This window comes from Hemiscyllium ocellatum, chromosome 25, assembly GCF_020745735.1.
Source record: "Hemiscyllium ocellatum isolate sHemOce1 chromosome 25, sHemOce1.pat.X.cur, whole genome shotgun sequence".
Taxonomy (NCBI): Eukaryota; Metazoa; Chordata; class Chondrichthyes; order Orectolobiformes; family Hemiscylliidae; genus Hemiscyllium; species Hemiscyllium ocellatum.
Genome location: NC_083425.1, coordinates 36,002,652 through 36,018,965, shown reverse-complemented (window position 1 = coordinate 36,018,965; position 16,314 = coordinate 36,002,652). Strand labels below are relative to the sequence as shown.

Sequence of the window (16,314 nt, the reverse complement as noted above, 5' to 3'; positions counted from 1 at the left end):
ATCATAGACTTAGTGAGCATGAAACGTCAATCTAATGGAAAGAGAAAACTTAGCCAAGAGTATGCATAATACACCATAATTCAATTATCTGTGAGATGAAACAGTGATCAAAGTTTTAAATTTAGATAAAACATACTTTGGAGAAATGAAGCAAAAATTAACCACAACAGAATTATGAAGAACCAGAATCATAGAATAGTTATTGCACAGAAGGAGCCATTTGGTGCAACATCCTCATGGTTCCTCTCAGAAAGAGCAGTTCAGCCAGTCCGACTCCCTTGCTTTTTCTATTACACTCATACATGCTTACTACTCAATATGAAATCTACACTCTTGATAGGTTTGAATAAATATCAGCTTTTGTCTGATTATGTACTGATTCAATCATAACTTTTAAAAGGGCATTGAATAACATCATACTGAATAAGAAGATACTGCAGGGCCACGGGAAAGGAGTGGCAAGTGTGACTAGCTTTATGGGCGGCATGGTGGCACAGCAGTTAGCACTGCTGCCTCACAGCGCCTGAGACCCGGGTTCAATTCCCGACTCAGGCGACTGACTGTGTGGAGTTTGCACGTTCGCCCCGTGTCTGCGTGGGTTTCCTCCGGGTGCTCCGGTTTCCTCCCACAGTCCAAAGATGTGCGGGTCAGGTGAATTGGCCATGCTAAATTGCCCGTAGTGTTAGGTAAGGGGTAAATGTAGGGGTATGGGTGGGTTGCGCTTCGGCGGGTCGGTGTGGACTTGTTGGGCCGAAGGGCCTGTTTCCACACTGTAAGTAATCTAATCTAATCTAAATCACTGTTGCAACATAGCCATCACAAGCCAGATGGTGTCCTTCTGTACTATACCCATGTTATGATTCGAAGTTCTGGAACTCTCCCCAAAATGTTCTTGAAGCTGGGGGTTGTATTACTTAAAAATCTCAAAACTGTGATAATTGATTTTTGTCAGATAAGGGTATTTTAAGGGTTATCAAAATAAGGTAGGTGAATAGAGTTAATAAACAAGTCATCAGCTGTGATTGAACTGAAAGTCAGCAGTTCAGGTTTGATGGGCTAAATGGTCTCTTTCTATGTAAACAAATTTGATTCTGATATCCAAACAGTTTGCAACATACTCTGTTTATTGTATTCAACAAAGACCAAACATGCACAATGCATTTGACCAGGAGATACACAGAGAAATTAACAATATTACTGTATTGCCCCAGATAGGGATGCAACTTTGCTGAACCTGACTATGCAAAAAGATCTTAAGAACTTTATCATTGATTTCTTACTATACTTGTTGATTCACTTTGGCAAGACAAGTGTTATTGTAAATAAGAAGGTATAGTTTCTTGAAAACAAAAGATGACAACTTGGCTATCACCGGGGATTTAAATTGATATCTTGGGTTCCACTGTCCCACTTTGTGTCTCAGGACTGCCTCAGCTATCTAACTTCACAAAAAATGAATAAAGACATGGATTTTAACAAAATCAAACAGCACAGGCGTTTGTATTGTACATCGACACATTCAATTCCAAAGCATCCTGGTAATGAACTTTTCCTATTTTATTAGCTGCAGCTGCAGTAAAGATCAACAGCTGTCTAATGGTAAAATTAAAGTAAAAGCTTTAACCATATAAAATGTAAAACAAATTTTAACCCTACATATACTTATCCTTTTACTACTAACATCTATGATAAACAGTGACATGATAATGGTCAGAGGTGAGAGACAGAACATTTCCAGCATCAATTGCAAGTCAGCACCTGCAGTCAGGTAGGACATCTCTGTCTCAGTTGGAGTCAGCAACCTCAGGAGAGGAGGGGACCGGCATCCTTTTGGAATCTGCACCTTCAGGAGATGAGTGGACCAGCACCCAACCAGTGAAAGTCAGCGCGCGCAGAGAGTAGCAAACCTATGTTCCAGTGACAGCACCTTCAAGAGAGGAGAATCTTTCTGTTGAGTTTTGAAAAATGCAGTCGTGACATGAAGTAATACAGGAGAGATTATGACAGTGTGGCTGTTTATTTTTCAACATTTTTGTTTGATTTGCCAGAAATTATGTTTCTAATTGACAGTAATTAACAAAATATATCAAATAAAATATGATAACATGCATGGACTCACTGAAGCCAATAGCATTGACATTGATTTCATCTTGTAATGTGAAATTTGGATAAACAGTCATTTGGTTAATCTGGGTCTGTTCTCTTTATTTTGAGGCTACAGATATTCAATTCTGACATCCAATTGTTCCCATCGTCCACATGTTATTTAAAGCAGCTACAATCCCCTCGTCTGAAAGTCAACAATTCCTCCTAGTGATAAAAGGTTTCAGTCTGCTCACTGCCCTTCCCTACAGTACAACTTTTTTCATTAATCACCCATCATAACAAATAACTGAAATGAAAAAAAAATGTTATCGGCAACATGATTGAGTATGTTAATGGAGGAGGGGGAGAGGGAAGTAACAGAGTGAGAAAAAGAGAAGCAAGAGAGAGGTTATAGGGAGAAAGATGAGATAATGGGGAGGAAGAGGGAGGTGATACAGAGGTAGATGATGGAGAGACAGAGGGAGAGAGAGAGAGACATAAGTAATGGGCGAGGGAGTGGAAATTGTAGCTGAAATCCACCCAGCTTCCATGACGTAATCTCTGGATGCCCATGGCTACTGCTGCTGTGTACTGTCCAGATTATATGTTGTATTTTGAAAAGTAAATCATTTCCAATTCTTGCAATGACTCCAGTCATGAAAATTTTTTTGTCAACAAGAAGCAGAAGTCTGACCTTGGGGAAAGTTTGGTTTCATTTCACTGGCATGTGTAGGATTGAATCTTCCAGAGAACTTATCACTTCTGGGAGCCTAGTTCAAAGTTGAAACTTCACTGTTGCTGAAACTCTGTCTTTATTTGGAGGCTGTCACTTCCTCCCTCTCTCCATGAAGTGAATTTGAGGTCTCATTTTCAACTGTGAATGATCCCCCTTGGCTGATGTGTTTATCATTAATATAGAACACAGTTAAGTACAGACTGGGGACATAAGGATTTTATACTGAAGAATATTGATTGGGATCAAACTGAATTTTTGTCTCAGTGGAGAGGTCCTGTTAGTTCTCTGAGATTTCCTGTCACCAGGTCTTCAAGGATTATTAATCATTCACTTCTAACTGAATGCAGTGTGATATAAAGATTCCGGGGGGACTTTGCCTGGTGCCGAAACTCCGCTGCTATGAGCCGAGTTAGGAGGTTTTAAGCTTCCCTTTGTCTTGTTCAGTCTCAGTCTTGGTATCTCCACTAGCTTGCACCTCCTTCATCAGGCCTCCTGGAGCCATGTTCTTGTCATCCCCCTGCCTAATGATCAGCAGCCGGCAGGTCAGCAGGATCCCAAAGACAAGTGCATGGGCGTAGCGCTTGAGTGGATCACCTACCAGCTGATGGAAGAAAAGCACAGCCAGCATGACCAGAAGCAGTACAAAGTTAGCCACATCCTTGGGCCTCCCAGGTACCAGTGTCATCACAATGCCACATGACAATTCCAGTGTGCCAATTAACTTTCGCAGCAGGACTGATGTGATACCCATCTTCTTTAACACTGGCAGGGCCTTGGCATATTCCTTATAAGCTCTTTTCTGAAATTAAAATGATTGAAAATTGATGGCATTAGTTGTTCATTAAAATCCTAAGATTGTTTTGAGGAGGATTTTCTGGAACTTTACAATGCAAAGGAGGCTACTTGGCTTAGCATGCTTGTGCTGACAATCTAATTAATATCACTTTCTTCCCACAGTCCTGCACTTTTGTATTGTGCACGGTTTTGGGCTCCATGTCTGAGGAAGGATGTCCTGGCCCTGAAGTGGGTTCAGAGGAGGTTAATGAGAATGGCGCCAAGAATGAAAAGCTTAATATATGAGGAACATTTGAGGACTCTGGGACTATACTCCGTCAAGTGTAGAAGGATGAGGGGGGATCTTACTGACATTTACAGAATGCTGAATGGCCTGAGCAGAGTGGATGTTGCAAAGATGTTTCCATTGGCAGGAGATACGAGGACCCAAGGGCAGACCTTTTAGAACAAAGATGAGGAGAAACGTCTTCAGCCAGAGTGGTGAATCTATGGAATTCACTACCACAGGGCTGTGGAGGCCAGGTCATTGAGTGTATTTAAGACTAAGGTAGATAGATTCTTGATTATCAAGAGGATCAAGGGTTATAGGGAGAAACCAAGAGAATAGGTTGAGAAACTTCTTAGCCATGATTGAGTGGCAGAGCAGACTCGATGGGCTGAATGGCTTAATTTCTGCTCCTATGTCTTATAGTCTTATCCTTTTTCTGTCTGAAGTACTGAACTATTTCCGCTTTGAAAGTTACTACTGTATGTGACTGCTTTTACAGTGCTTTCAGGTAACAGTTTCAAGAGGTGGCACAGTGGTTAGCACTGCTGCCTCACAGCGCCAGAGACTCGGGTTCATTTCCCGCCTCAGGCGACTGACTGTGTGGAGTTTGCACATTCTCCCCGTGTCTGCGTGGGTTTCCTCCCACAGTCCAAATATGTGCGGGTCAGGTGAATTGGCCATGCTAAATTGCCCGTAGTGTTAGGTAAGGAGTAAATGTAGGGGTATGGTGGGTTGCGCTTCGGCGGGTCGGTGTGGACTTGTTGGGCCGAAGGGCTTGTTTCCACACTGTACGTAATGTAATCTAATCATAGAAACTCAACGTAAATGAAAATGTGCTTCTTTCCCCTCTGCATCTTTTGACTGAAATCACTGTGAAAACTCAATGGTGAAGCTACTCATTTAAGACAACTGGGAATGGTCACTTTGTGTGTACTGTATACAGTGAGATGAGGCATAACTGATGACACTTTCAGCAGGAGCAGTGTGGCAGATTTTAAAACTTCTTTCACAGAATGTGGGTGTTGCTGTTAAGATGCTTATTTGTTGCCCACCCATAACTGTACTGGGAAATATGATGGCAAAAGTCCTTATTGATTCATTTGTGGGCATCTTTGTCAATAAAATCTAGATAATCTAATAAACTGGCTCTGCTATGTCCTTCCCTTCCAGTAGTCTGCTGGGCCAAACCTACTGAGGTTTCCACCTGTCCAAGCCTTGAACTTGCATATTTCTTGCACTTCTCTCCTGTCTCCCTTACATCCTCCCTGGACTATGACTATAAAACGCACAGCCTGATTCCTTGATTCTTTTCACATTAGATACTGACCATGCCACCTTCTTTCCTGGACTCTATGTTTACTAAATTTTCTCAGTTCAGATGGCATTGTCCATCTTGCCTTCAAATCAGTTTTTAGCTGCTTCACTGATGATCCTCCTTCCAACATAATATCAAAAGTCAGGATGTTCACTGACTGTACAAATTTCAGCAACATTTGTGACCCCTCAGATATTGAAGTAGCCCATGTGCAAATTCATCAAGACCTGGAAAATATCCAGGCTTGGGCCAGTAAGAGGCAAGTAACATTCATGTCATGCAAGCACCAGGTAATAGTGATCTTTAAAAAGAAAGAATACAACTATTGCTCTTTGACATTCAAGGGCATCATCTTTGCATGATCAATGTCCTGGAAGTTACCATTAATCAGATACTGAACTGGACCAGCCAAATAAATACTGTGCAACAAATCCAGATCAGAGGCCAGGAATTTTGCAGTGAATAACTCACCTCCTGACTCCCCAAAGCCTGTCCACTATCTAAAAGGCACAAGTCAGGAATGTGATGGAATGATCCCCACTTGTTTGGATGTGTAGCTCCAACAACACTCAGGAAGCTTGAGAACATCCAGGACAAATCAGTCCATTTGACTGGCACCACAAACATTCACTCTCTCTACCAATGATGCTCAGTGTTAGCATCAACACAATGCACTGCAGAAATTCACCATGGCTCCTTAGGCAGCACCTTCCACACCCATGAACATTACTATTTAGATGGACAAGGATAGGAGATACATGGGAACACCACCACCTGCAAATTCTCCTCCAAGCCACTCACTATCCTGACTTGGAAATATATTGTTGTTCCATCAGTGTGGCTGGGACAAAATCATGGAAGTCTCTCTTTAACAGCCTTGTCATTTATCTACACCAAATGGACTGCAGTGATTTAGGAAAGCAACTATCCACCACTTTCTCAAGGCTTTTAGGGATGGTCAATAAATTCTAAAAATCCTCTCCTTAGAAGAAAAAAACTTTTGATCCTATCAGCCTTATACTATCATTTCTTCATCTCCCTTTTCAATACAACCTCCAACCTCCTTGAAAACGTTGCTCCCAAATCCATTCGTATCTTATCAGAACTCCAGTTTGAATCCATCCAATCCAGAATACTTAAACAGCTTTGATCAAAATCACAAATGGCCCAACTCTATCTCACCACCACCTCTTTCAACTCTATCACTGTTGCCATATGTCTGTGCTAAGGTAAACTTTCTCTCCTTGTCCCTCTTGACCTATCTGCACTGATGACATGGTAATATCACTCCTCTTTAACACCTCTCCACTGCTGTCCAGTGGGTTGGATCTCTCTCACCTGATCTGAATCTTATCCAGCAAATTGTAGTCACAGCATCTTTTAAAATATCTTCTTTTAGCCTTTACCCCTAGTTTTCCCCAACAACCTATTCTTGGCCCCTCCATTTCTTTTTATTATAAACATGGCTACCTATCAGCAACATCATCCAAAGGCACAGCATTATTTTTCACATATGCTGATCATAGCCAGCGCCATCTCATCAACACCGCTCTTGATTCCTCTACTTTTGCTAACTTTTTACATTGTTTATCCAACATCCAGTAGTGGACGAACTGAAAAGTTTTCCTGTTAAATATTAAAAAGACTGAACCCATTATTTTCTGTCTTTAATCCCTGTCAACTGTTTAAAGTTGAACAAGACTGTTTTTGGTCTTGTTATTATTTGGAGCCCAAGTTTGAACTTTCAACCAATACCTGCATCATCACTAAGACCACAAATTTCCACGTGACTCACTTCCCTGCCTCAGCTCATTTGTTAAAACTCTTATTCATGCCTTTATTGTCTCTAAAGTCGACTATTCCAATGAATTCCCAGCAAATCTTCCACATTCCAATGTCCATAAATTTGATGTCATCCAAAATTCTGCTACCTTTGTCTTAACTTGCACCAACTTCCATTCTGTAATGACCCCCACCGTCTATGTTGATGACCTACATTGGCTCACAGTTAAACAAGATCCTAGGTTTAAAATTCCCATCCTTGCTTTCAAATCCCTCAACATCCTTGTCTCTCTTTTACGTTCTTACCTATAGCCACATAACTTTCCATTCTTTCTGCCTTGTGTCTCCGGCTGCCTTGGCCTGAAGCTCTGAAATTCAAAACCTTACCATTGCTATCACCCTTCCACCCTTTCAAGCTAATCTCTGAAGAAGCTTTTGATGACTTTGCCTTACATGTGCCAGTGTCAAATATTCAGAAGAACATACATAAGAGCTAGGAGCAGTAGGCCATCCAGCCCTTCGAGCCTGCTACACCATTCAAAAAGGTCATGGCTCGTCTTTTTCTGGTCTCAGATCCACTTAACCGTGCTCTCACCGTATCCCTTAAATCCATTATTGTTAAAAAAACTACCTTAGCTTTAAAAACATTTACTGAAGTAGCAAATACTACTTCACTGGACAAGGAATTCTATAGATTAACACATTTCTTTAAATGCTCCTGTGAATCACTTTGGGGGATTTTATTACAATTAATGGGCTACATGAATTCCTGTGAGCATTTTTTTTGTATTTATTGTTTTGTTCCCAGTCTGAAATGAATAATTCATTTTGCAAAGTAACAACACTTAATGTGAGTCCTAGGCAGTGATAGCTCCCTGTTTCTCCTGCCTGCTTTTCTCTTTTGTTGTGTTTATGCTGAGCGGTTTCTAGAAGCTGGTTGGTACAGGCCCCGTGTCTAATTCAGTCGCTGTTGTGTGTTGAGTGCTTAGTAATACTGTGTATCTGTTAGACACCTGCTCACCCATTGCTGCTTACCATCTCGCTGTAAGCATCTCTGCTCAGTCTTGGCGTCAATTTGATGGTTCCCATGAAGACAAAGAATAAACCCAACGCAACAGAGAGAGTCACGATTGTCACTGTCCTGGACGACACCATCATCAATCGAAGCCGATCATACACAGAACTGCCCAGAAACCGAGAGAGAATTCAATTAACAGCTGGTGAAGCCCCGTCACTCACTGCCACAGGGTCCTAAAGCCTGCCTGTTGTCACAGCAGTTAAAAATCCCGACCGTGACCAGGTCCCCTCAACCCAGAAAGCTCATTGTGCCCCCGATAGAGACACACTTGTACAGACGTCGGCAGATAGATTCCAATCGATTTTCCATGCCCTCCTATAGGATTTTTGTAGAGGCTTGACTTCCCACCATACAGATCCCCTGATACAGACATTCCCTTCCCTGCTAGATTCTCCATCTCCCCAACAATAAATATTCCCACTCCCTCCTTACCTCCTTCTGCCACTCCCGGCAGAAATTCCCATGCCCCCGATCCCCTCTCCGTCGATAGATGTCTGACCGCTGTGATGATATATCACGAGTTCGTGTGATTTAAAGTGATCAGAGTAGCCATTATCACGCAGGATATTTTAGATGCAGCCTATCCCTCACTGTACATCACAGACTCACAAAAGTGCCTAGGTCTACCATGTTGGGGCCTGAAAAGTGCCCAAACGAGTTCAGATTACTCTGCAAAAGGGAAAGATCCTCAAAAATGTGAACAAGAGACGAACCAAGCCATTATTTTTATAATTTATTCACAGTAATATGCTACACCAGCATTTGTTGCCAACCCTATTTCCCTGGAAATGGATCAATGACTCCTGGCTGAAGGCATCATTAGTCTACAAGTTAACAGGAGCAAGTGTTGCAGATCAATACTGAGTAAAATATGCCTTATTAGATTAGATTCCCTGCAGTATGGAAACACGCCCATCGGACCAACAAGTCCACAACGGCCCTCCGAAGAATAACCCACCCAGATCCATTCCCTTACCCTATATTTTACTCCTGACTAATGCACCTAACACTATGGGCAATTTAACGTGGCCAATTCACCTCATCTGCACATCTTTGTGATTGTGGGAGGAAGCTGGAGAAAACCCACACAGGCACGGGGGGAATGTGCAAACTCCACACAGATAGTCGCTTGAGGCTGGAATCGAACTAAGGTCAGATTTCAAACCAGTTACAAAGAAAATGCAAACACCACAATTCTCACACAATATTATCTGTGTTTAGCCAAGTTAGTTAGTCTCAAACTGATTGGTTCTGTCATCCTAACTCCGGGTTCCTCATTCAAGCGTTGGGCTGTAGGTTACCACTTGTGATCGTCTCCAAAGTCTAACCTATGTACCCTTGCCTACACAACTTGTCTCCTATGTCCAAGATGATTTAAACTTCCTCTTGCGTGACCAGCTGTCTCCTGATTCAATTCAATTACTGTATCATCTTTTTAAACTCATTAACCCATTCAAACATTCTAACCTACTTTAATCATGTATTACAAAGCTGGGGTTAGGTGAAACAGATAAGCTTTATACCTAGATCAAAAAACTAATCCTAAACTCACTCTCAACAAGATTTTGGTGAGCTGTGTTCTTAACCGCTGCAGTCCTTATAGTGTAGCACGTCCCATACTGCTGCAAGAGAGTTCCATTATTTTCACCCAGCGACAGTGAAGGAAGAGCAATATAGCTTCAAGTCAGGGTGTTGTGTGACTTGGATGGGAACTTGTAGGTGGCGATTTTCCCACACAACTGCTTCGCTTATCCTTTTTAAAAAATTTATACCTCAAAAATTTGTACCTGGATATCTTTTTTTACCTAGCTTTATAAGGACTATATTATTTCTTTATTTTTCTAAATTACGCCTTAGATGGTGCTGGAAATGGCAATTTGGTATGCTTTTCACTCTGTGTATCCCATACTTGTGACAATACACCTCATTCTAATTCTAGTTGATAAAAGTTGTACGTTTGAAGGTTTCAAGGGAGCCTTAATGTAGTGCATCTTGTAATTGGCGGTGAAGGCAATAAATGTTGAATGTGGTGGATGGAACTCCAATCAAGTGGGCTGCTTTGTCCTGGATGGTGTCAAGCTTCCTGTGTACTCTTGGAGCTGCATTCATCCTGGCAAGTGGAAAGTATGGAAGTACTCCTGACTTGTGCCATATAGGTGGTGGATAGGTTTTAGGGACATAGGAAGTGAGTTACTCACTGCAGAATTCCTAACCTTTGATTTGCTCCTGTTGCCACAATATTTATGCTGCTAGTCCAGTTCAGCTTTTAGTCAATGGAACTCCTGCTGCTACTTTTTTTGAAGTTTACTTTTAGTTTATTTTTACTTTCAGTATTCTCTGCTAACAGGATCCCACCATCTTGCCAAAAAGACATCCTGCCAACCATACAAATAAGTGATAGGGTACTCGAGTTTCAGTGCTAGTATAATGTCAGGTATGTAGGCCTATGCTTCAATGATTGGCAGACTGTATCAAACAATATGTTCTTCCGTCTACAATGGGCAGCATACTCAAAGTGCTCTACCAGGCTCTGAGTACAAAACTCAGAACATCAGGTCCAGTATTAGATGTACTTATGCTTTTGAACTATATTTATTAAATACTTTTGACTATGCTCAGACTTACATTGAAAGCAATTTAAGATTACCAGCTGGACTTGCAGGGCATTTATTTGCATGTGCTCAAAGTTACACGTATTCACACACAGGAGGACAATAGGAGAAAGGATTATGGACAATACCGAAACCTGTTGTATTTTCCATGACAATTACCTGACCAATCAGAGTTTATTTGCCTGTTTTGTGGTTAATCAGCGAGCTAAAGTTGACATTTAACAGTTTCTGCTACATTTCCATTCCAATCATAGTCCAATCAATCAGCATCCCCTTCTCCTGCTGTATAAATTGCTGTCCCTTTCAAAGATTTGTTTCTTTTCTTGCATTCCAATAATGATGAGTGCAAAAATAAAAGCTTTGACATCATGCCCTCCTTTTCTCAATGTTTAATTTCTGTACGACCAAGAAATTAGATGTCACTGTTCTGGTCACTATGCAATATTGCTGTCTTAATCATGTGATCTATTTGTCCTGGTCATTTTGTGAACCCCCTCTGTCTCAGTTGTTGTGTAACTTGCCTGTCTTGATCATGAGATCTCTCTCTTCATAGTGAAATCTCTCTATTTTGGTCACTGTCATCTACATCTGTCCTGCTTGCTACATAAGCTCTCTATCCTGGTCATAAGTCACAGCCATTAGATACAGGAGCAGAATTAGATCATTTGGCTCATCAAGTCTGCTCCACAAGATTTGGTGTTGGGTCCACTTTGTTCATCATGTATATGTACTATTTGGATGAGAATATAAGTGTATTTAGTAAGTTTGTGAATTACACCAAAATTGGTGTTGTAGTAGACAATGAAGAAGATTATCTAGCAGTACAACGCCATCTTGATCAACTGGTCCAATTGGCGTTTAATCCAGATAAATGCAAGGTGCTACATTTTGGCAAGACAAACCAGGGCAGGACTTATATAGTTAATGGTGGTGCTCTGGGCAGTCTTTTTGTATAGCGAGACCCAAGAGTGTGGGTACATAGTTTCTTGACAGTGCTGTAACAGGTGGACAGGGCGATGAGGAAGGTGCTTAAGTTAGTGCATTGAGTACAGGAGGTGAAATGCAATTTTACAGCTGTACACGACATAGGTGAGAGTGCATTTAGAGTATTGTGTACAATTCTGATCAAGCTATTACAAGAAGGATGTTATTAAACTGGAAAGAGAACAAAAAATGACGTTACCAAGACTGGGGGGGGTTTGATTTGCATGGCAAGGCTGGGACTTTTGTCCCTAGAGGATAGGAGGCTGAGAGGTGGCTTTATAGAGGTTTATAAAATCATGAGGGGCTGACATCAGGTGAATTACTAAGGTCTTTTCCCGAAGGTAAGGAAATCCAAATCTAGAGGGCATAGGTTTAAAGTGAGAGGGGGAAAGATTTAAAAGGATTCTGAGGGGCAACTTTTTCAGACAGAGGATGGCGCATATATGGAATATGCTGTTGGTAGAGGTGGGTCCAATTACAATACTTAAAAGACATTTGGACAGGTACTTGGACAGAAAACTAGGTTTAGAGGGATATGGTTCAAATGGAAGCAAATGGAATCAGTTCAGTTTAAGAAAACTGGTTGGCATAGACGAGTTGGGCCAAAATACCTGTTTCCACGTTGTATGACTCTATGACCATTTGATCATGGTTGATACATTGTTGAACCCCATTCACATGCCTTCTTCCCAGAACACTTGCACGTATACCTCTACAACACCTACATGCACATCAAGAACAAGACACACGCACTCACTCTTTCTCTCACACACACACACTCTCTCTCTCCCTCCCTCCCAACATGCATGTACACACACATATAAGTCTATGTGTATTTGCAGACACATTCTATTTTGCTCAAAAAGCACACAGGCAGTCAATGCAGACAGTCAGTACATGCAATATTTTATAAATTCCTACTTCGGAAATAGAATCAGTCCGACTCAAGACTGGCATACAGACAAACTCTAACCTCACACCTATACATTGAGCTGAGATGTCACCTTTATTTCATAAAATCTTAAGTTACCTCAGGAATGTGACTTGAAAGAAGTTCTGGGATTTACACATTAATGAATTGAAGCCTGAAATCCATTCTAAAAGATGAAAGACTTAACGGCAGTTTAGATTTGTTCAATATATCATAGCAGTTATATCTTGTGCTATAAATTCTGTGTCTTATGATCCTGCCCTATTACTGATGAAGGAGCAATGCTCCGAAAGCTAGTACTTCCAAATAAACCTATTGGATTATAACCTGGTGTTATTTGATTTTTAACTTTATGTAAGTTCAGCATGACTTTTTAAAGCCAACGACACTGCATGGTTCAATAACTGATCTCTCAACCTTAACTACTTAATTTATGGGTACGTATAAACTCTCTATATTTCTGCACCCACTTTATCATTGTATCCTTTACTTTATACTATCTCAATGTTTTCCTATGATTGGGACCACATAATTAATCAAAACATTTTTCTAATGGTGTGACTTGCAAAGTAATGGAGTTTGATTACAAATATATTCCTCACGCCTCAATCATAATATTACCAAAATGACTCACCTCACATTTCTTTGCACTGAACTTCATCTGTGATCTGTCTGTGCATTCAGCGAACTTGTCCATGCCCTTTTGAAGCATAATATGATGCTTTTCACGGCATTATTGCACATATCCAGGTGAATGGTACTTGAATCTGGATCTTTTGACACTATCTGAATTAAACTGGATTTTTCAAAGAAATGAGGCAAATGATTTCATGTGGGCTGTATTCCACCTATTGATTTTAGAAAGTCAAGTGACTTTGGAAAAAAAGGCAATCAAAGCTTTTAGTGAGATCAGAGATGGAATTATTTGCCCTTTCCTGCTGAAAAACTTGGTTGGAAGAGACTTTGGGGGGGGGGGGGGGGGATGTTGTGATGGTTGCCTAGCAACCCTTTCTGTCCTGTTTTCAAAAAAGGGAATCTGAGGAACAGTCTCCAAAGCTGTAAATAGTGTATTCCTCTCTTATTTGAAGTAATTTGGAACATGATCATTTCTTTCTTAAATTTATTCTGTGAATATGCCGTGGTGTTGAAGGTGGAGGAATCAGAGTGGGCCTGGAATGATTACTCATTCAGAGAGGCAGCAGTACAGAGCTGATGGGCCGAATGGCCGTCACCTACACTTTTTTAAAAAAATTCGAGCGAACATTTCGAAAAGGACCGGGAGGGAAAAAATGGAAAGTTTATGTTTGTCATAGTTACAGAGAATAGTATTTTTGTCTTTTGTTCAATATTGTTTTCGTCAAGTGGAATATTGACCTTTATTGTTTCGCAATCCATGCCTTTGTCTCCACACGCCGCCTCGTTAATGGGATCCTCCGGCACCTATCGCCTGGGTCATTGTCGGGCAGCCCCGGCCCTGGCGACCAGGCCCCGACCTGCCTCCGGGACACAGGCCGCACGGACCGGAAACGACAGTGGGAGTTAGCGGACACACCGGAAGCAATAGTTGCAAGGATGCAATGGAGGCCGACAGTGGAACAGCGAAGGTACAAAAAAAAAGGGGCCGGGTCTTTAAAGTGATTTTGATCATGTGTATTTGTGTCAGAGAGAAAGACAATGTCCATAATTCCTTCACTAACTTAGAGCAGCCATTGACATTTTCAAAATGACAGAAATGCGTTTGTTAAACATACGCAGAGCATATCCCGTAAAGAAAATGGATGTTAATAATGACCTGGAAGATCAGCCTCTGATATTTGAGAATTAAGTATTGATCTGAAACCGGGCCAGCTATTCCCACGACTGTCAGATTATTTATGTCCAGCAGAGAGAGAAAGCATGTCGAAAAAGCGATACATCCGATATTGCTGGGCTTTCTCAGTCATATAACACAAACAAATACTTCGATTCAACCAGTCCACGCCGACAATAATCCCAAACCTAACTAATCCCACCTGCGTGCCCTTGGCCCATATCCTTCCAAAGCCGTAACTCTTCAGCAGTGAAGTTGTTTCTTTATTGATTGTTCAACTCTGCAGTGTTCCCTGAATACTGACTGTCTGACAGTGTAGTGTTTTCTAAGTCTCGATTCTTCTATATTGAAGTTCTCCCTAAAGATTGAATTCCTAACTGTGCAGCATTAATTGCAAGGATGCCTGCCTTGAAGAAGTCTTCTTCCTCTCTCTACAAGAATCTCAGGGAGTCCCTCTCTCACTGCAACTCCCAGGTCATTTCCTCTGCCCTGAAGCTCTTACTCCATGCTACTTTCTCCCCACTCTCCTCGACCTTATCTCTCCACGCTTCAGGCTCTCTGTCTTTATTCCCGATGAAGGGCTTTTGCCCGAAACATCGATTTTGCTGCTCCTCGGATGCTGCCTGAACTGCTGTGCTCTTCCAGCACCACTGATCCAAAATCTGGTTTCCAGCATCTGCAGTCATTGTTTTTACCTAGCATTAATTTACAGTTCAGCAATCCCTCATTACACACTCTTTATCAATGAAGTGCTGTCTCAAATATGACTTTTCTTTGTGTGGTGCTCTTTTTGTACTGACTTTCAGGCAATTCTATTCTTACTCTGAGGGATATGGGCCAAACACAGGCAAATGGGACTAGTTTTTTGGGAAACATGGTCGACATGGACAAGTTGGACAGAAGAGTCTGTTTCCATGCTGTATGACTGTAACTATATAACATGTGCCCTCCAATAGTGTAGCACTTTTTCAGTATTAACTTTCTGACTGTGTTGCAGTGCCACAGCCATACCCTTTGACAGTGCAGCACTTCTTCAATACTAACTCTCTGACAGAATCATACTCCTTTATTACTGACTGACTGACAGGGTGGTACTGACTCTGTTGCACTTGCCTAGATTTTTTGTTCTTCTTTCAAGTGGGATTTTGTCCAGTGTCCTTCTCATTTAGCACTGAAGTTATTCTTTTTTGAGTTACAACCAATATTGAAATTCACATTCAAGTAATTTTACTTGATTAAAACACTATTCCAAATTTTACAGATTTATTGTGAAAACGTACTGTAGATCTTGGAATAGAAGGAGGCAGTTTGAATCTTGAGACTGTTTGTTTACCTAATGACATCATTGTTGATCTATATCTTGTGTTCATGAATAAACTTTGGTTCCATTATTTTTGATATGCTTCCCTCATAAAAATCTATCCATCTCGCTTTTGTCATGTTTAATTGACTCCTGATCCCACCAGCTTTTAGGACGCTCAGGAACTAGGAGTCAGATCTAATATTTCCTTTAATGCCAAGAGTGCGCAACAGTGCAGTTGTTCTATTTCTCACCTATGGGCTTCTCCTTGAGAATACAAAACAAAAATATATTAGTTTCCAGACATGCAAAGACACCTAGCACTGTCTCACCACTATTTCACTTGATCTACACAACTTTTAATTTGTCAGGCAGTTAGAATGACATTTGACTTCGATGAACAGAAAAGTATGTGAAATATTGATATTGTTATCTTCGCTTCATATCACATTCCATTACATAATCACTGGCTCCATCCCACTTCAGGGTGATTTCTGAAGCTGAATGAGTGGATGGAGAATTTTCTTTCTGCTGGGGAGTGTGGAAGAAAGGGGTATAACTTGAAAAATAGAACCAGACCTTCAATAGTAAATTCACCATGTAGTGGTATTGGTATTG

General features: G+C 41.1%; 2 protein-coding genes across 5 annotated transcripts in view; one reads left to right on the top strand and one right to left on the bottom strand.

Moving 5' to 3' along the window:
• Nucleotides 1-1,106: 1,106 nt before the first annotated feature.
• Nucleotides 1,107-14,101, bottom strand: tmem35 (transmembrane protein 35). 4 transcript variants are annotated; one of them, XM_060844217.1, is made up of 3 exons: nucleotides 13,221-14,101; nucleotides 8,017-8,164; nucleotides 1,107-3,620 (listed from the first exon to the last, which is right to left on the bottom strand). In XM_060844217.1, exons 2-3 carry the CDS (start codon nucleotides 8,137-8,139, stop codon nucleotides 3,231-3,233), a joined length of 513 nt encoding a protein of 170 aa, XP_060700200.1. In that variant the 5' UTR covers nucleotides 8,140-8,164; nucleotides 13,221-14,101; the 3' UTR covers nucleotides 1,107-3,230. The 4 variants fall into 4 exon arrangements, with proteins under 4 accessions (XP_060700200.1, XP_060700201.1, XP_060700199.1 ...); XM_060844218.1 differs by having other exon boundaries at nucleotides 13,961-14,101; XM_060844216.1 differs by lacking the exon at nucleotides 13,221-14,101 and adding an exon at nucleotides 8,492-8,633.
• Nucleotides 14,095-16,314, top strand: part of LOC132827636 (probable ATP-dependent RNA helicase DDX41) — a 43,016-nt gene continuing 40,796 nt past the window's right edge. Inside the window, exon 1 of the mRNA XM_060844214.1 lies at nucleotides 14,095-14,190. Within this exon, the coding sequence (XP_060700197.1) occupies nucleotides 14,164-14,190 (27 nt within the window). The 5' untranslated portion in view covers nucleotides 14,095-14,163. The remainder of the gene's footprint in view (nucleotides 14,191-16,314) is intronic.